Source organism: Grammomys surdaster, unplaced genomic scaffold, assembly GCF_004785775.1.
Source record: "Grammomys surdaster isolate TR1022 unplaced genomic scaffold, NIH_TR_1.0 125974, whole genome shotgun sequence".
Taxonomy (NCBI): domain Eukaryota; kingdom Metazoa; phylum Chordata; class Mammalia; order Rodentia; family Muridae; genus Grammomys; species Grammomys surdaster.
This window is the reverse complement of record NW_021620791.1, coordinates 1314338-1337663: the sequence shown is the minus strand read 5'-3', so window position 1 is coordinate 1337663 and position 23326 is coordinate 1314338. Positions and strand designations below refer to the sequence as shown.

Genomic DNA, 23326 nt, shown 5'->3' with positions numbered 1-23326 from the left:
TGGGTTTTGTTGTGTGTAGATGAGGCTGGCTGTAGACTCTGTAGACAAGGATGACCCTGGCTATCCCTGCTGCCTCAGCCTCCTGTGCTGGCATTACAGATGGTAGCCACCATACTATTGCGTTTGGTTTAGTGAACTGTTTCCTAAGGAAATGTTCATGAAAAGTAACTTTTTTTAAAAAAAGATTTTTATATATTTGGAAATGGATTTACTTTATTCTTAGAAGTGTGCTTGGATAGTTCATGAAAGAAATGGGAACCCACTTTTGATTCTCTAGAGGTGGGCTCTAATGCTGGTGACATTTGATTGCCACTCAGCCTTATCCTGCTACTCTGCTACTGTCCCCAAACAGCTGGAGCCTCTTTTTTTTTTTTTTTTCTTTTTAAATCACTCCTGGGACTAGCCTTTTTCTTTCTCCCCACCCCCCTTTTTTGAGGGGGACAATTCAGAATTGGTAACTGATATTATCTTTTCTGTAATTTCTATTTCTACTTTATCACCTTATAAAATTTGCTTATTTTCAACTTTTTAAGATGAAGTATATTCCAGCTTTCATTTCTAGCTCTGAAGTTCTCTCATCTAGCACAGTCTTGACAGATGGAGTGCCTTCTGTCTGAAGACACTATAGTCCGAAGTCATTTTGTATTTGGTTGCTTTTATCTTGGTTCTGTTTCCCTCACGTGGTTGGTCTCTTTTGATGGGGACTTTCTTCAAATGGCAGGCAGTCCTTATAGCTGGACATAGTGGCACATGCTTATTTTACCCTGAAGCTGAAGCAAGAATTTAAAAGGCCAGCCTCACTTACAAGGCAAGTTTGAGGACAGCCTGGGCTATATAAAATCTTGTCATAAACAACTTTTTGGAAGCTCTAGGTAAGTCAATCAACTTGCAGGTTAGATCACAGCTGGACTTCCCCGGAGGTTCTCACACAAGCTTTTGTAGAGACCTTTTTGGGGGTTGATCTTTTTCTAGAAGGGTGCCCTGTGATCTCTGCTAGGAATCTGTAACTGTGCATGGAAGTGTTCTGGAACAGAGTGAGCTAAGAGGGGACTGTAGTTCAGTCTGCATCTTTAATCCCACGTTCTTGCTGTGCTGAGTGTCCCCTGTCCCATCCCTGTGTTTTCTTCACTCATCCTGAGTCACAGGTAATCTGTGTCCCTCCTCATCTGTCTAAAGCGCTCCAGTCCCCATTCCCTGTCCTAGTTCAGCACCCTAGGCACCCACTTCTGCGCTACTGCTCAGATCGACATGTTTGCTAGTCTCTTTCTGGACCTTTAACATTCATGTCACTTAGCACTTAAAAGATATTAATCATTTCTCCTTTCATGATTAGCTTGATTAAAATGTGTTGGGGTAACAGGCATCTACTAGTTTCACCGAAAAATGTTGGATGCAGTGATTATCAAGGAGCAGTAAACACATCAGTGTTGCAGGATCAAGAAAGTAGGCGAATACACACAGCACGTAGGATTGGTAGGCAGTGAAACTACGTTGTAAGAGATATGCTGTCCCACAGAGCGTGAGCCAGGGGTGACCACCATTACAACATGGGCTTCGGAGATGTTGATGTGTGTGTCGGGGTGGGTTTGTCAAGTCTAACGCATGTACGCTGTGTTGGGCTTTAGTGTGTGGGAGGCTGTGCTTTACATAGGGGAGAATGAGAAGGGTGTGTGATCTCTTTGTTCAGTTTAGCTATGGACCGAAAATAAAATTGTTCTAAAATGTCTTTACAGTGAATTTGTGATTTTTTTTTAAATACAAGAACAATACTTCTCATTACTTTGAATACTGATTCTAAAATTTGGTAGAAATCTAAAGCATTTACATTCCCACTCGTGTCTTGGGTGAGCTGGGTCTGCCCATGTTTTCTTTCTGGGTACCTATCTGACACTGCACAAGCATGACAGCATCCTGTTCTAACCACAGAAGGCTCACCGCTTATGGCCATGCCATCTCGTTATCCCAGAGCAAGGCCTGGGGCCAAGGCCACATTCAAGGACTAGAGTGTCCATGGGCAGTGAGGGTGCAGATATGTAAGTCTGTTCTAACAGGACAACAAGGCCGTAGAAGCAGTAGTAGTCTGCTACAGTGGCTGAAAATAAATTTAAAAAGTGAAAGTTAACAGCCTCCTGATCATTCTAAGTTATACAAATAACTTTTTGTAACTTAAAACTTTACTTATGCTAATAAAGTTTATTTAAATGTCAAATGGTATGAAAAATGATATCCTAAAAGCATGAATATTCAATATGCCACGTTCTAACTCCGTTGTTACATCAACCTCTTTACATTAAAGAAGTATCTGGGAGCTGGGCAGGTGGCTCAGTGGTTAAGTGTACCTGCTGCTCTTTCAAAGGACCTGGATCTACTAGTCTCTGTCATTCACATGACACTCATACACAGTGTGCATGCAATATGCATACAATGTGTACACCTGTATGTGCCTACATACATAAGTAAAAATAGTATTTTTTTATTTTAAGGGACAAAAGTAGAGGTTGATTTGAAGTTGACCATAATGGGTTCTGTAAAGGTTAAGAATATATTCACTAAATATTCTTTTAAAATACTGTCTCCAAGCTCTCTGAAAACTGAAGCTAACCTGGAAGTTCTGAAGTCAATACCTAGTGAAAAACTAATGATTGAGACAGGTAAGTAGAAGATTCCAGAAATTCAAGTTCCATATTGAATCTGATTTTTAGAGGTTATTATTGATGGAAAAGTAATTACACAGATTATTTTCAGTTTGGCCAAAGCTCAAAATTTATAAAAGATGACAGACGCTGCTAACTAGAGTCTGTATTTACGACTGTTTAATGGGTCCCCTAAGCAGTTTAACAAGGGCTTTGAGATACTCTTTATAGTGGCTTAATTCTCTAGCCCTCTACAAACAAATAGCAGCAATTGAAATCAAGTGCTGTAGTGTAAGGACTTTAGATTGTCATCTCTTAAAATAAGTTTAAAAGCTAGTACTCTGACCCATCCCCCGTAACTCAAAGGACTGCAGCTTTAAGTCTCTATACTGAGCCACTCTAGGGAAATTAACTATTTCCTCAGGCAGTCACAAAAGCGACTGTACTGGAATTGCAATGCCTCTGTAATGGGCAAGCTGATGTTCGAAGAGAAATGACGGGGAAGCAGCTCAGTGGCAGAGCACCTGCCTGGTATTCTAGTCCCAACACTGGGAACAAGCTCGTGTTCATGGCCACGCTTTCACACGTAGTAGAAGCAATGCAGAGCAGTCTTAATGTTGGAGTGTGTCAGTGACACTTCTTGTACATTTAGGTCTTTTTTCTTAAAGCATGTCATACACTAGCCAATTTAGATAAAAATTAGTCTTTAAAGTGTAGGTTGGGATTTTATGCTTTCCTTAGAACTGTTTTCTGTTGCATTAATTTTTGTAATTTTACGTTATATACCGATGTGATGTTCATGAAAAAGATTTAGAAAAGTAAATTCCTTAACACTTTTTCTCCCTTTCCCCTAACTCTAGATGCACCTTGGTGTGGAGTTAAAAGTACACATGCTGGATCAAAATACATTAAAACTTCATTTCCTACCAAAAAGAAATGGGAAAATGGATACTGTTTAAAAGATAGAAACGAGCCCTGCCATATAATGTAAGTTGTTTTGCTTGAGTGGACTTCACGGTTGTCAGAGATAACTGCTGACTGCCACTCAGAGAATGGAGGGCAGAGTGGAAGCTCTCCGACATCCGCTCAGGTTCAGGTTAGTTCATAGGAGTTAGCACTGTGCTTAGTGATAAGCCATCCATTGGCACTTGACCCAAAGTCAAAGACCATTTGAATAGTGGTTTGGAAATATGTGCACCTGAACTGCTGTGTCATCCTGGGTTCCCATGTTCTTAATCCAAATGATTTTACTGTCTCAGTGAGAAATCTATGGGTCTGGTCCTTTGTCATTTTGTAGGAAAAGGAAAAGACCTCAAAGCTTACCACAGAAGTGTTGTACTGCACCCTTCCTTCTACTGTTTATAACTAGTTGGCTGACATTTAACCATGACCTGATGGTTATCTGCATATTATATATGGACAACAGCAGCAACCAGGGAGGTAACATAGTTCTCTAAACCTCACAATAAAATAACAAGTGGTAACATGTCCTTTCGCCCCTGCCCCCAAATGCAGTAATCCAGAATAGGATATACGTAGACAGTTGTGAAGAATCTCTGGGCAAACAGGAAAAGCTGGACAGATCATTTTATGGGCACCTATCCAGAAGAAATCTGGATTATATTGGATTAGTGCAGTTTGCCACTATGGACTTGCCCCTAACATTTAGAAAGTTTCATATCACAGATTGTTTCTGTTAAGAGTGTAATGTCTTGAAATATGCCTTTAAAAAAGTACTTTGTAATAAGTAGAGTATAAGGCAGATCTCAGATTCAGCAGCAGAGAAGTCAGTTGAGTGTCCTTTTATATACATATTTGGGTTTTCTTTTATTTAACATGTGGTTTTGGCAAAGAGTTTTGAACTGACACACTTTAAAGCCTGAGGCAAGGACTCTTTGTACTGCTTGCTAAAATATTTTTCTTCTTCTTTTTTTTTTTTTTGAATGGAGGAATTTGCAGATTCATCTAGAAGACATTTTTTTTTTCTCATAAGTCTTAAGGGGACACTAGAGATCCTGAGACAGTAAAGACAAGAAGCTGTTATTTTTGCCACAGCCACTTGGCAAACACACTAGTGGAGGCTGTAGTGCCAAAGTATGTTTTCTGTATGCTTTAATGCTTGTAAACTCATAGCTTTTGGCTTTACCTGTAAATCTGCAAGACAAGATTTCAAGTAGTTTTTAATGCAGTCTTAAGAACTGAAAGCATGTGTATCAGCCCGTCCTGCAGTTAGCTAAATGGCAGAACTTGGGAAAAAAGTCAGCATATGCTAGCTAAAGGGTGTTAACGTTTCAGATCTGTTCTGCTACTTATAACTTTTGCCAACTTCTACTCCAATAAGTTTTCCATCTTAACTGTTTACTTGCAGGTCTTCTTCCTTTAGACTATAAATTTCTTGAAACACATTTTGGGGCTCCTGCTGTGTCAGGAAAGGTGCAAGTTACTGAGGCTAGCTAAGAGAATCAGTTGTTATGCTCACACACCCAGGAAGAACTGTGCCAGGAGTTTTGGATAAGAAGCCTCTGCTCCCTGGAGCAGCCAAGCAGATACAGTCTACGACAATAAGCTGCTTCAGAGTGTCACTCTAGACTGGGACCTTGGAGTTAGCAAGTGTCTGCCCAGAGTGCACTAGGAGCACTCTGCCAGTGTAGAATTTTAACTGTTCACTAAGCGTGACTGGGAGTCAGGTCAGATGAAGACAAACACCTTGAGCAAATGCAGCTCGTAGAAGAGCTCAGCAGTATCAGGGAAACAATGTACTTAGTGTAGCAGAAAGTAGGATGAGGTGAGTGGAGGAGAAATCTGGGACAGCAAAGTGAGACCAGATCCTTGGGGCTCTTGTTTGCCAGCCTTACTAGTATAGATTTCATCATGACCTCAAGAGACTAAAAGCAAGAGAATCGTGATTTTTGTTTGAGCCAGGGTCTCCTGTAGCCCAAGCAGCTTACAGGCTGCTGTATAGCACTAGGTGACCTTGAATCCCTAACCTCTCCTTCTGTCTCTCAAGTGATAGGGTTAGTCTTCATAGTCACCATGTCTATGTCCACTTTTTTTCAAGAGATGAAGAGACTTTAAGACTTTATTTAATAGCGCATGCCTTTAATCCCAGCACTTGGGAGGCGGAGGCAGGTGGATTTCTGAGTTCGAGGCCAGCCTGGTCTACAGAATGAGTTCCAGGACAGCCAGGGCTATACAGAGAAACCCTGTCTCGGAAAAAAAAAAAAAGACTTTATTTAATTCTGTACCTAGTATAAAGATCTCACAGTAGGAGCTAGAGAGATGGCTTAGAGACGAAGGGCACTTGGAGAGAACCCAAGTTGTGTTCCCACCACCACATATATCGGGTAGCTCACAACCACTTATAACTCCAGCTCCAGGGGAATCTGATTCTTCTGGTCCCTGTGCTCATGTATGTACATGTGTATACATGTACACACACACACTCACACACACACAAATTGGAAAAAATAAAACAAGCTGAAGTGTCACAATACCTCAGAGTGCTATACTTAAAAATTTAACTGCAGCTTTATTCCTGAAAGTACAGAAAAATCCACTCAATAAAAAAGGGCTGCCCAGGTTGCTGGGTTGGCTTACTAAACAGAGTGCTTTACCAAGCGCCGGTGACGTCAACAAGTCTGAATAGTAAATGATTCTGCTGCCCAAGTCTCAGCAGAGCAGCCATGCCCTTGGCTACCCTTCTGTCAGCAGCAGCTTTACTTACAAATGCAGTCTGAGTTCACTGCACAAACTACATTTGAATGTCTGTGTCACACTGAGGACGACTTCTAAGATCCAGCTAATCGTAAATCCCCATTTCTATTTATTTTGGATATTCAGTTAGGATCCTCATAAAGAGAACAAAAAGCTCATGACAAAGAACATTTAAAGGTTGAACTTGAACTACAACTTTCTAATCCATGTATAAAAACAGATAGTACTGCTAGGAACCCACTGCTGTTGATCATTTTGAGCAGAGAAAGAGGAGCCTCTGGGCTCTTCTCTCTGCTCTGAGTACAAGTCTAGAGCCACTCCCTCTATACTGTCATGTATTTAGCGTGCACACAAACATTCCTTGCTGCCCGATAGAGACTAGGTCAATAAGCAGTGCCTTTCAAATTTTTGGTCCTATTCTCCCCAAAACAATCATTTTATTAATATTACATATAATATAAATATTTATATAGTTATACTAGTAATAGTAAAACAAATAAATATAAATAAAACTAAATCCAAAGTAGAAAGGTGCTTACTTAAGCCTGTTTTACGTGCAGTATACATTTCCCTTTAAGATGTTCATGATCCAGAACAAATGTGCTATGACCTAGAGTTTTAAAAGGACGCCTACCCTCCCGGACAGTTCCATTAGTGCTGCACTTACATGACCCTATAGCTTTATATTCAAGTTAAGTCCAGAGTCTTCTCATTGACAGTAATTGGTTATGCTTTCCTACGGGTATTACTGACAACTTTTGTAACTCTTAAACCTCCCTAGAAGAGGTACTAGTATAAGATCTTCTCTCACATAGGAAAGGTGACTATATACCTCTAACAATATATTCAAAGTAAGCTGATGCCTTGTTTTTTGTTTTAGTCAAATACTGGAGATAATGTCATCAGTAAGAGAAGAAGATCCACTGGAATTAGCCAACACGCTATATAACAACACCATTAAAATATTTTTTTCCTGATTTGTGTTTTCTTTTTATGATGTGGAATTTCATACTAAGACTTTATTAAAGAAATCTTTCCAGTAGTAATCTAAAGAGGTAGCACTATATATTCCACCTCTCTCCTACCCATCAAGTCAGATCAGCACTGTTTAGGCTCTGCAATGCCTTAGTTAACAATGAAAACCTTTTTATTGTGTAATCTCATCAGAAGTCTGAAAGGACAGTTTTATGCTCTCACTGCAAACACAGTGATGCTTCTACCTAAGACTTAGACAGCATGTCCTGGTTTATATCAAAGTTTAGTTGATAACAAGCCTATTTCTCAATTCTGTCCCTGATTTGTGACTTTTGAACCTAGCTCTAAGCTGCACTGTTTCTCAGTTGCTTCTAGCAGATTATCTTGCCTTAGTTTTAAAAACATTTTACAGCCTTTCTACTCAAGATTATGTTATCTCCCTGTCTCTTACACTAACTTCCTTTATTCTGCATCTTCATTTTCCATTCACTTTAAGGAAAAGCTAGAGTCCAGCATTACATATATTCCAACTTCATGGAGGAATCTTTGGCACAGTTGACGCACCGTATGATCATTATCTCTATTAAGAAGTTATTTGTTCAAATTTTGTCATAAAAACGTGAAAACATTTTATTCTATGTACAATAATGTACACAAATTTAAATAGGTCACCAAAGAGACCAGAAGTAATTAAAGAGGTATATTTACAGTAGCACATCACAGTAAACGGAAAAGCATTCACAGTTTCAACATCGATACTGTTTTTGTGCTTGGTTACACACTGACGTGAAGCATATTACTCCATTTTGGATGAACTGAATTTTAAACAAATACCTCAATGATTAGTAAATGCTACTTTAATCAGTGTCATCATTAAATTCTGCTGCTGCTGCTGCTGCTGCTGCTGCGCCTGTGTGCTGAATCCCCCCGTTTCTTTCTCTCTGAGTATCATCATCACAGTCTGTACTGTCATCCTCGTTCAATTCTCGGTCAGATCCAGCAGCATCTTCTCTTAAAGCTTCCTCTGGGTTTGGATTTTCATTGGGTGCAATAAATCCATTGTTGTTAGATACATTTGAGTTATCCTTGATATCATCTTCGATGTACACTTTCTGATGGCACATTGGACAAGTGTCTTGAATGTACAGCCATTTCCGAAGACAGAGTGCATGGAAATAATGGTTACACGGCGTAATGCGGGCAGACGTTGTAAACTCGTGATAGCAGATCGCACATACATCGTCTATCTCTTGCAAGTGGCTCCCTTTTATTTCAGGAAGTGAATTGATTTTCTTAACAGCAGTTCTACGATTCATGAATGTCTTCCAGCCATTTTTTACTTGTAAGTAGATGTTAAAATATGCATGTAGGCACATCATACAAGCCCGAATTTTACTTCCTGACTCAAACATCATGGTATAGGCCCCATTCCCAAACATTACTACTCCAAATATAAATTCAATTATATTGCCTGTCGAGCGAACACAGTAGACGTAGTCATCAAGCTTCTCCCAGAGGACATTATAGTAGCCGTCAATCATGAACAGCGTGTAGACGGTGAGGGAGACTATCACTTTCAAGCAGAGTTCCACACAGAAGGCTGTAACTGCAAACAGCCATGTATTTAGTGCATAGTGATGCCAAAGAACATAACTGAGTAAGACAGGAAGGATGAATAGGCAAGCAGAGACAAACAGCACGGGGAAATGTCTATGGAAAGATGACACGTGGGAGGCACTGAGAGACATTAATACGGGGTCTGTCATTCCATGGATGAAATGCAGGACTGCAGTTAATAAAAGGCACATGTTTCTACTTAAGCGAATAAGTCTCTCTTCAGGTCTCAGCCCACTTAAACCAGTCTGAAGAGCCAAAATGAAAAATAAAACAGGTGCTACAAAGCCAAGTCGCCTGTCATCTTCTTCAGTTGATCCAATAAAGGCCAATATTCCAAGGCCCAAATAATGGGCTATTGAAGAAATTACAGCACTCATGCCTAGTACAGTTAGTGTAGAATCGCACCCACTAATTATTAGATTGCAAATGACGTCCCAGAAATCATCCCAAGAAATAAAAAAGGACTCAGTTTCATTTGCCATCCTTAAAATGTACATTAACACTGTAGCCTGAGCTGTAATTCTTGTTAGCCAGAAGACCCGAAGTATGTCTGGGAAACGAATCCTCTTCCATGTGTCCTCCATCAGCAACTGTAATCCATAAATTCGGTACATATGCCTCACTAACAAGTAAACATACCGAGTAGAATAATAAAACCACTTAAGTTTCACTGCCAAGACAAGCACTGTGTTAAATATGAGAATCAAGGAAGACATGAAAACTAATGTCTCTCTGATGTGTAATGGTAGCTCTGTGATTAAGCCGATTACAGGAACCAAGATATTCAAAATAATTAACTGTGAATAGATGGACTGAATCTGGAGCAGTGTGACATATCCAATTCCAAAGGTTAGCTGCAGAACAATGAGTGCCATCCACAGTGAGGGCCCTTTCCGAGGAAGCAACTCGATTCCAAACGCTGACGTGTTGTAGGCACCATAGAAGTCAATGTGCAAAGCAGCATAGTAATTCACCAACACTGAAGTTGCAGCTAACAGAAAGGCTGAGCTGTACATGTAAAACTTGAAAAGTGACCGCTGTGACAAGATCAGAACAACACTGGATACAACTATACCTAAGGAAAAGAGAGAAAAGGTATGCAAATGAAATTTTGTAAGCATGTTTTTAAACTAGCAATTACAACTTTCTTCCTTTATTATGCTATTTTTGTAGTTGTAAACCTCAAGACAACTTAGGTTTACAGGGCAGTAAAGATTTGAGAAGTCAGAGTTCTAAACCAGACCAACTAAACACATTTTTAAAACCTTGGCCCCTTATTTTCTGGTTTCTAAAGTAATTCTGCTTGTCATGGTATATATACATCCATACATGAGATTACTAAATTATCTTCAGGACAAAACTGTAATGATATACATGCACCTTTTGATTAAGTTTTTAGACTCAAAAGAATACTTCCTATATAATTTCATAATCATTAAAAAGTTAATGTAATACCACCAAAATAATAAGGCCATTCAGAATGAAAATTACTAGACTGAAAGGCCTGTTCCTACTTGGTTTCAGAATCCTTTCATCAAGTGTTCTTTAGACAAGGGGAAGTTTTAAACTTCACCCTATTACCTCCTCTTCTTCCAGCTGAGCTCAGCAGATTCTTTTTTAGATATGCATATTCTCTAAGGATCCCAACTCAGGCCCCCAACACAAATCAAGTTCCCTTTTCCTACAAATTGAATCACATCTTCAGATAACAAAAGTAACACTCAGAAAACCAAACCATGTTTCAAAAGAAGGCTGGCTCTAAGCATCATTCCCATTATTCCATGTGTAAGTCCTGTAAATGGTCTGATGATCGCTATCAAGTGCCATCCAGCATATGCTGTTCATCCAGCATACCTACAGAACTTATGACATACCTATGTACATACATACTACCTGATGCTGAAGTTTGGAATTATCTAGTTATCTATCACCCCATTACATAGTTCTGTCCCTGCAGTATAAATCAATGGGTTGCACAATGCTTTATACAAAGAAAGGTTATTGGAGCAGTGTCTCAGTACCCTATGTATTATGCTTAAAAATGATCACAAAATACAACCTGAGTAAGGAACCTAGGAAAGTGAGAGACAGCTAAGAAGCCAAAAACACTTGAGTAGCTTTCCCTTCAGTGTGACACAAAGAAGAATGCTGTATTTCACAGCCTGCGCACAGTTTAAAAAGGAGTTCCTTTAAGGGATTATCCTGTGCCTAAACACCAGGTCCTTTGTGAAAAACAAAAACAAACCAAAAAAAACCACATCTGGAAATCTAAGTAAGATCTACCAGAAAATGAGACTGCTTGGAGCATTATTTCTGGAAAAGGAAAACAGTACTACTTAGCGTGCAAGATACCCAGATGCTATCTAGCTTTTTCTACATGGAAATACTCCAAGCCTAACTCATCTTCTAAGTTGAGTTCTATTTTATGGCACTTAAAGGAGAGAAAGTAAAGCAAGGACCAAAATGCTGAGTGGCAACTTGCTATTCAGAGTATCAGTCCTCACCATCATGACCTTAGCTGACCTTATAAAAGTTTTTTTTTTTTAAACCTAATAACTTTTTCTCTGAATCTTAGTTATACACACAAGTAGAGGCATGTGTTGGCTATTAGGAATGCTGTACAAAACCAAATGCCATCTGCTATATGTATGTACCAAATGAACCAGCTGGGAAATGGTAGGAGAGAGCAGGTACTGCCACTGTAACCTCTGAGTCTGGATATGGTCCAACAAGTGATCTGATTCTTCCTTCCCTCCATTCAAATCAGGACCTCACTTTCTAAATACTCAAGCTGGCCCCAAACCTGTACCTGCCTCAGCCTCTTACTGCTGGACTGTAGGCACAGGCCATCACCGCTAGCTTCACACTACTATTCCCTAAGGAAAACTACATTCTCAGTGTAAAATCAGTAAACACTCCAAAAGTAGCATACACTTGTAATTCCCACACAAAAGCTATAGACAGATCTTTTATAACCATGTACTTATGGAGGAATATGGGGAGAACCAACTCTCACTTTACAGGAAAAAAAAAAAACAAACAAAAAAAACAACTCCCAAACTAATAAGTCTCCAAAGTAAATGTCCTTTCTGGTGATCTTTGGGAACCACTGTTCAGGTTTCTTTGCATTCCACAGCTGAGACATGAGGTTTTTTTCTTAGGGTCCATCTTAAGGGTCCAAGAAAACCCAGGGGTAGTTTTTATTAGGGCTTATAAGGGGCCTGCTTTCTATTAAAACAACACCTTTGGACACAGAAAGAAAATTGAATTAAACTACAACCTGGGAATTTCAGTCCTAGACTCCAGAATAATTTGGAATGTTGTAAGTTCTCAAGGCAGAAAAAGAACCAAGTATCAAAATCTATTCAGGAACTTTGAATTCATATGTGAACTGAATGCACCAAAGAGTTCAGGACTTTCAGTTAGACTTCCAAATCCAAAAAGTAGTAGCAGGAAAGGAAGGAATACACCACTTCCTTTCACTTTACACTCTACGGCATCAACTCTGTTTTGGGAGACAGGGACTTGCTATGTATGTAATCCAAACTAGCCTTCCACTTGTGCCCTCCTCCCTGTCCCCAGAAGGCTAAGATTAAAGGTGTGTCCCAACAGAGTGCAAACTCTTTAAAGTCTATTCATTCCTAACTCTTCTGCAAACTATGACTAAAATTTAGAAGGAAATAAAATAGCATTTACACCTCTTCAGATCCCTAAGTAACTTTAAAGCATTCAAAAACTGGCAAAGAAACAGTAATAAAAGACATTACTCCCTTATTTCAAATAGAGTCCTAAGTAATGAAATTCAGGGAAAAAAGGTACTGTGAAATGATGTTAATCTGTTAGCATACTTGACAAATTATACCAGAGAGAAACGCTTCCTAAGCTTGGCATTATGGCACTTACCTATAATCCAAGCCCGGGACTAAGGCATAAGTGCCATGCTGGGCTGTGTGAGACCCTACCTCAAAACAACAAAATTCTATCAAACTTTCACTTTAGGTAAAACAAAACAACAGCAAGAATGATATCCTAGCTTGTTTTATTCATGAAATTAAATTTTAACAAGTATGATTTCATTACCATATGTGAATATGGATTTTAAAAGCCAAGCCCCGAAGTGGTGGTGGTTTGGGTTTTTGGAGACAGGTCTCTCTTCTCAGAGCTCTAGGTGTCCTTGAACCCACAGAAATCTGCCTATCTCTGCTTTCAGAGAGCTGGGACTAAAGGCATGCACTACTAAACCCAGGTCTAAAGAGGTAAGGTGCCAGGCAGTGGTGGTGCACGCTTTTAATCCCAGCACTTGGGAGGCAGAGGCAGGTGGATTTCTGAGTTCGAGGCCAGCCTGGTCTACAGAGTGAGTTCTACTGACAGCCAGGGTTACACAGAGAAACCCTGTCTGGAAAACAAACAAACAAACAAACAAACGAGGTAAGGTATAATTATTTGAGTTCTGTTGCTCTGTCTTCACCATCTGTATGTCTAGTCCTTGTCCAGATTCCAAACTTTCAACATCTAAAAGCTTGGAATCCATAGTGACAAGACTCTTGTTTAGGAATGCAGTGAATGACAGTTAATATCCTTAGGATGGAGACTGATTGTTATAGAAACAACAGCCAAAAGATGGTCAGAGCCCTGAAAGTTCTGGTCCCATTCCTACCCTTTTGGTAGGAGAGACACAAAGGTTGAATAGCTAAGCCAGAGGTGACCATTTAACCAACAGTGCCCACACAACGAAGCAACAAAACCCCAGCAGGACTGAATTCTGATGGCTCCAGAAACCAGAGGCTCAAAACCTGACAGGGCACAGACACTCACTCCTCAGTCCTCCCCTTCACCGCACTATGCCCTATACACCTACCTCTTCCTTCCGTCTATGTCCTTGGAATAAATGGACAAATAGACATTTCCCAGATTCTGTCTGCATTCTAGCAATGAAGGGACACAAAGAATGGGTCAGAAAACTTGACCAGAGGTGAAACACTCTGGACTGAATGGGGGTGGGGGGATAGGGACTCATACAGACACATACACCCCATCATTTTTCTTTATCATCACATTGTCTTATTGGCACCAAAGAGGAAGATCAGCTCTAATTTCTCATACATTCTGATCACTGATTAAATATACACTCATACAGAGACATATAGACAGCGTGCCCTTTGAGGTTTTAGGTTTTTAATATTAGATCTCTATCAATATTTTATAACTTTTATGTATTTCTGAGGACATTTCTGCATGAGTTCTACATTCAGCATTAGTTTATTTAGAACTGATTTATAAATATAAGGTAGAGGTCCAGCATGATTTTCCCCATATTACTTTTTTACATATATTAATACTTATAAGGATTTCTATGAACAATGTAACAATGTAATCAGAATAGCTACTCTTCAAATCCTAACTTACACTTAAAGTTTTTCCTGACTACTGATTAAAGAATCCTTCCATTTCTATGGACCACTCAGGGTTCTTCTGTGGAGGCCTCTTTACCTTCTGTCCATTTCTTACGGTTTGGACAAGTGTCCTTACAAAAGGCTATGTTGAGGACCTAGTCCCTGGCAGGTAGTGAGAGACAACTGGATCATTAGAGTTCTAATTCCAACAATGCGTTAACCCACGAATGAATTCTCTGCTAAATGGAAGGGATGGACCTAGCTGAAGGTAGCAGGCCACTTGCAGGGGTGGAGGTGGGAGTGGGGACAGTGAGCTTTTGAAAGGGATGCCTTTAAAGGGATAGCCTTTCTTGCTCCTTCCTGCCTCTTTGTGCTTCCTGTCTGCCATAAGACAAGCAACAACTTCCTCTGCCATGACCTTTGGTCACAATGCTCCGCTTCTCCACGGGCCCAGAACTCAATTAACCTAGTGTCATAGACTGAACCCTCTGAACCTAGGAGTCAAAACAGACCTTTCCTACTACAAGTTAATCTTAGGTATTCTGTCCCAACACAATGACTAATACGATATGGTGTTGGGAAGCTTTTCCTATTTGTGTACAATTAATAACAAATTATTTGTTGGTCATAAGTAATACCCAGGTTTACATCCAGTCTTTTGGTTTTTTAGATGCTGATTTATTATAAGGTTTTTAATCCTAAAGATTCAATTTATAATCTTTCTATAAATTGGTTATTCATGATTATTCAAAGAGGAAGGGAACCAGTAATTTTTCCATATTAAGTAAATATCACTAAATACTTCATATTTACTTCTATGAACCTCAATTCAATTCTACCAAGTTTCCACTATCCTTCTCTATTTCTGAGCTGTGTCGTTTCTATTTCTAGTCTATTTGTCCATCCCCATGGTTCCCCACCAGGATTAGATTCCTCGCTCCTTGGGAACGCTTGACAGTATCTACTGTCGGAACGGCAGTGACAACTGAAGTGTGTGTTACATAGACAGGTGTTACTGGCAGAAGGTACGTAGACGAGAAAAAGGCCAGCAATGGTACTTTGTAAATAGTGCCCCATTCCTAGGTTTATGCTGTTCTAAATGTCAACAGACCTACTGCTGAGGAGCCTCGGTCTCTTCCCCTGCCAGACATCACTACTGCTGCTTCATTCTGGCTTTCTCACACCACAGGGTTTCCCACACTTTTCCACTGAATGGATGATCTCATTCAAGATCAAAGAAAATTCTCAATTCTTTTACAGTGAAGAGATTCCCAACTAACACATTTAGAGTAAGTCTTAAATGTGCTGTTTTGTTATTTTCAATAGTGCTATAATCCTTGCTCATAATGTGGTAACCTCTAAGTCCTCACAACTAGAATTGTGAACCAAAAGGTATACAGTAAATGTCACTTGATGGCTAGAGATACAGCTCAGGTGGCAAGAATACTTTCCTACCTAGCACGTTTGCCAGCTGAGTTCAGTCCCTGACATCTTATAAAACCAGCTACAGAGGTACAACCTTATAATTTCATCAGTACTGAGGTAGAGCCAAGAGAATCAAAAGTTCAAGGTCATCTTCAATTTGGGGTCAGCACAGGCTACATGAGGCCCTACCTCAATCAATAATCAGTACCTGTGGATAAAGCCAATGGTTTATACAGAAGTAATGGCTTGCCAAATTATATAAATTTACCTATTTCAAATAGGTAAACACCTTTGCCAAATACTTTTAAATCGCACTTTGCATTTTCCACTGATCTAACAGATAAACTATTTCTTTCATTAACAATGAGGCTAGGAACTACTTTTCTTTACAAGCCACCTGAAGTTTATACTATGGAAGCATAAGCCTAAATTTAAGTCTAAAGAACTTAGAATTGGGCTGGAAAGATGGCTCAGTGGTTAAGAGCACTGACTGCTCTTCCAGAGGGCCTGAGTTCAATTCCCAGAAACCACATGGTGGCTCACAACCATCTGTAATGGAATCTGATGCTCTCTTCTGGTGTGTCTGAAAACAGCTATAGCGTACTCATCATGTATATAAAATAAGTAAATAAAATCTTTGAAAAAACACAACACTACTAAAGGATTTAGCATATGTGATATAAACATTTTCCCCTCAATTTGTCATTTGTAAAAGATTTTGAATAAAGAAGGTTTTTTATTTTTAAATACTCATTTTATTGTCCTTTGTAATTTCTCAGTTTTCCTTTACAGTTAGAGAATCCTTTGCCACTTCAATCAACTGCCACCATATGAGTAATGCTATTAAAACACGTTTCTATGCTTGCATCTTCTGTCTTTAAATTTACTAATTTGGCATTATGCTGTTGTGGGATGAGCTTCATTTACTATCTTAATACTACCGAAGAAATAGTTTTATGTTCCCAAACATTGTACATATTGCTTATGGTTTTCTTTGTATCACTAAAGGGAAAGGCTTTACTTTCTGACCTTTTAAAATCTCAAACTGGTCTGACATCAGATGAAAGTGCAGTTGTTGAACCATTCTGTAGTCAGAGGGAGAATGCTGCAGACACTAACACGTCCAATTACAATGGTTCAAAAGGTGCTGGGCAAGTCCTGAGGTACATGGCTTCAGCAATGCCAAGTCCCCAACTAGTCTCCACTCACGTCTTTCATGCACATACATGTTACTACTTTCATTTAAGGTGTCTTTAAGTCACAAAACTTTCTACAGTTTTTACTCTTACAAACAAAAAAAATTAGCACAACTATTCTACTACAATTTAGGGAATCTTTAGATGATGAATTTAGAGATCAATTTTTCTTGTAAAACCTGGCTCAATATTCTGAGATAAATTTTTTTCAAGTAAATATTTGGTGACTTCAAAAGGATGAAATATCTGTAACAAAGTATACTCTTAACTGAAGCATTAAAATATTTTTTGAGCCGGGCAGTGGTGGCGCACGCCTTTAATCCCAGCACTTGGGGGGCAGAGACAGGCAGATTTCTGAGTTCGAGGCCAGACTGGTCTACAGAGTGAGTTCCAGGACAGCCAGGGATACACAGAGAAACCCTGTCTCGAAAAACCAAAAAAAAAAAAAAAAAATTTTTTTTGAAAAGTGACCATATGAACAGCTAACACATGAAAAGTCAAATGCTTTAAAGGGTTTTTATCCTAACTCATTTATTGTGCTAAACTCCATGATAAAGATGTTGTGAACGTCTGAAAAAGAAGCTGCACCTTCAAAGGGAGACCTCTGCAAGGCTGAGTGACTGCAGCCTCACTGCTGGGAGAGGCTGGAATGCTGCAGGTCCAGAGCCTAATTACAATTTATCTTGGACTATCTTTAGCCCAAGTCATAGTGAGACCAGTGACTAACACAGAAACCTTTTGGAATATACTAACTTAAACCCTTAGTTCCCAACAGCCAGAGGTGTAGAGTACCATCAGACAGCATGCTGGGTCTACAGCAGGAACCTCGGCTTTGCTTTCATCCACCTACTTAACTTTATCAAACTGTTACCATGCTGGAACATGGGATTTGGGGTAACTTCAATCAGTGTTCGTGGGCCACAGTCACTCAGATTTGGTTTCTGAATAAGCTATCTTTTATCCCATCTGAGATGAGTTGTGTTTTTATGTTGATGATACCATCACTGTCCGTCTTTATAAAGGTAGGGAAAACAAAACCACAGACCCATTAAATGGATCACCAGCGGCTCTTACTGAAATTCTCAAATACAAAACTTCTGTGAGGAAATAAAGTACAAAGAGTGGGCAGGGGAAATAACTACTTTCTTAAATGTTTTTACTATAAATGACTTAACTAAAGAAAACTCCTTTCTTTGGATCTACCTAGTGTTGAGTACTCCAACAGGAAACGCATTAAACCCCCAGGCCCCCAAAAGTTGCCAGAATCTGCAGTTATTACGTCAGGCAGACATTGGAGGCAGTGGCTGTATGTACTATCTCTGAGATGACAACTTCCCTCACACAGCACTCCTTTACTACAGAGAATGGTGGGAGTGGCTTTAATAAAGAAAAGCAGAATGGCCAGCGTGTGTCCCCAGCACATTACTCGTAAGCCTTGTGCTTGCAGACTATTGCTCCCACTTTTTTTTTTTCTTGTTAACTTTAAGGTGAGCACTGCTGGTCAATACAGCACTCTGTACCGCGTTTCAACACTGAGGGAGAAAGAAAGTAAAGCATCCTTGGCATCAGAGGGGTCTTTAACGCTCTGGCAAACACCAGCTGTGCACCAAAAACCAAACACTTAATTCCTACAACCTCATTCCTTCACCTGTAAAGTAAGAATAACACTATCCACCTTTGAGGAGTGACTGACAGATTAGGAAAACCTGTGAAAATGCTTTATAGCAGACAAATGTAGACTGTTTACTGCTAAGAACAAAACTGCATCTTTATTGACACTCCCTTTCTGTGGGAATAAGGCAGCAGATGCTTGTACTTTTGAAGGTTTTGGTCAGGACCTCGCTACCAGCTACCCACCCACAACCCCACCATTTCAACGGCAAGAACCCACCTAACAAAATCTGCCAAGCGGTAATGATCAGAAGAAGGCCTCTTTAGATATGTTTATCACTCTGATGATGTAGTACAGAGAGAAACAGAAAGTGAAATATGAAATACTTTTAGTTCTCAATCCATATGAAATGAAGACTGATCTTCCTAGGTCTCTTGCATATGTCTCATCACCCTGAAGGCAAGTTTTTGTAGTCACATTCAACACCTTATCATTTACTCATAGAAAGAGTTTAGGGTTCGGTTTAAGTATAACCTTCCTCTCGGTGACTTTTGGAAATGGTTTCAAGGACTGACATTCAAAACTCTGTCTCATGGCTTGTGTGTCCATTGACCTCAAACACTTCACGAGCCGGTGGACTCCAAGCCACAGAAGTGACAACATACTCTGCATTGTGAAAAGGGGAAGGTGGGGGGCTCAAGCTTTGGCTCAAGTCCAAGGTCACGCACGGCGAGACCTGGACAGTTGTTTTTCCAGGGCTGTCGCATAGGACGCGGTAAGCCAGCAGTCATTCCCCAAGAGAAACAGGGAGACAGTCGCATGCTCACACAGCCGTGCTTTCTCCTTGCCCTATCCAGGTGCCAACTGAACAGGACCCAGACCCGCCAGCACCACTCCGCTGTCAACGCTGGCACGAGGACCACGAGTCCCCGCACCCCGCCAAAAGGCCCTTTTGAGGAATCAGACCGTGGTTCCCCAAGCCGCGTGCCACCAGTGCCCTGTCGTTCCCGTCCGCCGCGGGGCAGGGCACGCCTTGGCCCGCAGGCTAGCCCGCTGTCCTTACCGAGGAGCCGGAGAAAGATCTGAAGCCCGATGCAGAACCGGCTTTGGCTGGAATCGTAGTAGGAGTTGAAGATGGCGTCGATGATGTAGAGGCAGGGAACCCGGAGCGCCACTTCGAGCGCCGCCCAGACCTGCTGCTGGGCCATCCGCACCTGCTGCTGCGGGGGCCCCACCGCCGCCATGAGCCGCTGCCACACCGGGGCTGGGCGGGCCGGGCAGGGCGGCGCGGGGGAGGCCCGGGGCCGCGGCCGGGGCGGGCGCGGAGGAGAGTGGCTCCGCCCCCGCCCGCCTCCTGTCCTGTGTCCCGGCCCGCCCCGCCGCCCGCTCGCGTCCCTCGGTGGAGCAGGGGGCGGCGGCAGCGGCTCCCGGGAGGCCTCGGGGCGTCGGTGTTTCCGGCCGGCTAGGGTCTGGCTCCTCCTCCCTCCAGCGCCTCCCCCGCCTGCGGAGCCACCATCTTGACCCCGCCTGCCTCGGCCGTTGCTGCCGTTGCGAGGCCCCGAGGCTGCGCCCGCGGTCACCCGAGAACGCGGAGCCCGCGCCGCGGCTGCGTCACAATCCGGCGCGCCGCGTAGCGTCAGCGCGCGCAGCGAGCCTCGTGCGTTGCCATGGTCCCCGCCCGCTTCGGCGCGCCTCGCCGCAGGGTGGCGCTCGCGTCGCCTGGCCGCCGCGTCCCAGCTCCCGAGCGCCTCGGGGTGGCTGCCCCTCAGCGTTGGCGTGCTGCGAGCGTGGGCAGCTGGGCTCCTGCGCACCGACAGTGTTAGATGTCTAGTAGAGCCCAGTGAGCGTCCCGTGAACTTGCCTCATACCGCTTGAGAGATAAAAGGCCGGAGGACGCCGCCCTGCCTACCTGCCTCTCCCCACCCAGAGGCCAGGTCTGAGGAATGGCAGGGGAAATAACCTGCGAGGCTGCACAGGACGATCGCAGCCAGACTTGGCACTGGCCTTGAGTTGCCAGGCGTTGCCAAGAAAAGCACACTCGCATCTGTTTACACTTCTCCCTTCCTGTTCCTGTGGACGGTCATGAACACATTAATGGCTTAGGAGCCTGACTTAAGAGCAAGAACCCAGACCTCTCCGAGTTCTTTGATTTATCCTTGTCCCGGATAATCCTTAAAGTAGATGAGACCATTCTCCCCGTACCCACCCACCCGCACTTTCTTGCCTATCAGTGGAATTGGTTTGGCCTGGCTGTCGTTTCTCTGCTCCTTCTCCAGCAAATGGAGAGTGTAAGGTCAGAGGCTGAACTGTAGACTTAGCTGTTTTGGTTTAAGGAACACAAAAGAGCAAACCAGGAAGCCTGGTTGACACGGGCTCCTAGCTCAAAGCGCTGATGCCAGTGTACTGCAGGGCTCCAGAAGTAGGAACTCCCTCCCCATCCCACCCCACTCCCGCACAGGGAGGAGGTCTGTAAATAAAATTATCATACTGTAACAGAACACTTTTGGGTGAAGGTGTTTGTAGTAGAAAGATTGCACCTCCACCCAGTGCCTTTACTGCAGTTTTGTTTGGTGACCTTCCCCTCTTCCCTCTGTATACGAGGCACTGTGGACCACGGTTTTCTTTACCAAAGCCTCTCCATCCACTATTGCGATGGGTATTGATCTACCTGTTTTATCTAACTCAAGACCCCCGTTGTCTTGTCCTTTCTCTGTTTATTGTAATACCATCAGAGGGTTGCCTTTTCAGATCTACTCTGTAGTAACTCTGGGTAACTTTCCTAAACTGCATAGCTGGGGACTACCCTTGTGATTATGACAACATTCCCAAAGGAAAGCAACCTTAGTAAGAGAATGACACAATCTTACACAGGGAACCTCAGGGACTAAATTAGCTACTCAGCCCTCTCTTATCATGCCCTGACTGTAGTTCAAGTCAAAAGAGTGAAGCTATTACTGAGAAGAGGGTCCAGAAACACTAAAGTAAAAATGTGATAGCAAAGAGAGGGAGAATTGCATTATTATCATACAAAAATAGAGAATAAAAATATGATCTGGAAGTACAAGCTAATACGCATCTCTCTTGTCGGTTATGACCAGTGGTGCCTCTATTCACAGACACATAAAACAATATACACAGAATACCTGTGTTCAAAGATAACACTGTCATTAATGATTCAAAAGCCTTTTGTCTGTCATTAATCATTCAAACGTCTGTTAGTAGCTTGCTTTTTTAAAACAAAACAAAAATAATCAGAGTCTCTGTGTAGCTCAGGCTACGGTGGACCTGGCTTTGTAGATGAGGCTGGCCTCAAACCCTTTCTATACATCCACCTGCGTTAGCCTCCTAAGTTCTGGAACTAAAGGTACTTTAAAAGTAGGATGCATAAAACGTACATTAGAGGCTGGAGAGGTGGCTCAGCGGTTAAGAGCACTGACTGCTCTTCCAATTACCACCAGCCGCATGGTGACTCACAACCATCTGTAATGGGATCTGACGCCCTCTTCTGGTGTGTCTGAAGACAGCTACAACGTACTCATAAACATTAAATAGATAAATAAATCTTAAAAAAAAAAAGAATAAACTTACATTAGCTTTTCTCGGGCTATCCATCAGTCAAGCCATGTCAACCAAAGAAAAAAAATAAAGACTCTGGGCTGTAAAAAGGAAGTTTGCTAGTGTACCCTGGCTTCCTTAGGTGCCGCGAGCAATCAGGAACAAGTACTTGAGCCTCCTCCCTCCCCCGTCCCTTCCAACAAGGTCTTTTTCTATTTCCTTCCAATGGATGATGCCAATTTCAGAAGAAGAGTGAGAACTGATAGTTACAATATGTACTATAACTTCTACACCCTTGGAAATTGCTTTAAAATGATAGTCTCTAGATTGTTTTTTTGGTTTCTCTCTTTTGTTTAAAGTAAAATTCAGATGCCCATTGAAATGCAAGTATTGACATTTTCTGGGTTTGTAAGTCCAAACAGTCTTTTTGTAGTTAACAAAGGAAACACCTGGGGTCACAGTGGCAGACCGATCTCCGTGAGTTTCAGGCCAGTTGGGGCTACATAGTGAGACCCTATGTTAACAAATTAAAATAATTTATAGGCTGGAGTGTGTGTGTGTGTGTGTGTGTGTGTGTGTGTGTGTGTGTGTGTGTGTGTTAGAGCACTTCCTTAGCATGTGCTAGGGAGTGATTACCACCACCACAAAAATATTGAAAATAAATAATGTTGTAAATGTTGAGTCTCCATTTCCTGACATTGGGTTGTTCCTCCAGTAGGCATTTGCTGAGCACTTGGTATGTGCTTCACCATTTGCCGGCCTCTTCTGTGTCTGGGTAGTTTACCTTTCTAATTCTCAGCATGCTCATCTGAAAGACAGAAGAACATGAAGATGAGAAATGAAAATGTTACATACCACCCCCTGCCTTCCCAGACAGGGTTTCTCTGTGTAGCCCTGGCTGTCCTGGAACTCACTCTGTAGACCAGGCCTCAAACTCAAAGATTCTCCTGCCTCTGTCTCTGGAGTGCTGGGATTAAAGGCATGCACCACCACCTAACTTTATGTTTTACTTTTACAAAAAAAAAAAAAAAAAATTAAACAAGCTGAGTGCGGTGGCACATGCCACCCTTAGGAGGCAGACCGATCTCCATGAGTTTCAGGCCAGTTGGGACTACATAGTGAGACCCTGTGTTAACAAACTAAAACAATTTATAGACTGGAGAGAGAGAGAGAGAGAGAGAGAGAGAGAGAGAGAGAGAGAGAGAG

General features: G+C 41.8%; 2 protein-coding genes across 9 annotated transcripts in view; one reads left to right on the top strand and one right to left on the bottom strand.

Moving 5' to 3' along the window:
- The window catches only part of Tatdn1 (TatD DNase domain containing 1), a 43273-nt gene extending 24311 nt beyond the window's left edge, over positions 1-18962 (top strand). For 7 of the 8 annotated variants that reach the window (XM_028753876.1, XM_028753869.1, XM_028753872.1 and 4 more), the window contains 3 exons: positions 2581-2651; positions 3494-3620; positions 7228-7325. In XM_028753876.1, coding sequence (XP_028609709.1) covers positions 2581-2651; positions 3494-3620; positions 7228-7324 — 295 coding nt within the window. In that variant the 3' untranslated portion in view covers position 7325. Of the gene's footprint in view, positions 1-2580; positions 2652-3493; positions 3621-7227; positions 7326-18440 lie in introns of those variants that run through there. The other variant, XM_028753874.1, reaches the window with a different exon arrangement.
- Positions 6138-19820, bottom strand: Rnf139 (ring finger protein 139). Its single transcript, XM_028753868.1, has 2 exons — positions 19629-19820; positions 6138-10014 (listed from the first exon to the last, which is right to left on the bottom strand). Exons 1-2 carry the CDS (start codon positions 19807-19809, stop codon positions 8180-8182), a joined length of 2016 nt encoding a protein of 671 aa, XP_028609701.1. The 5' UTR covers positions 19810-19820; the 3' UTR covers positions 6138-8179.
- Positions 19821-23326: the final 3506 nt, after the last annotated feature.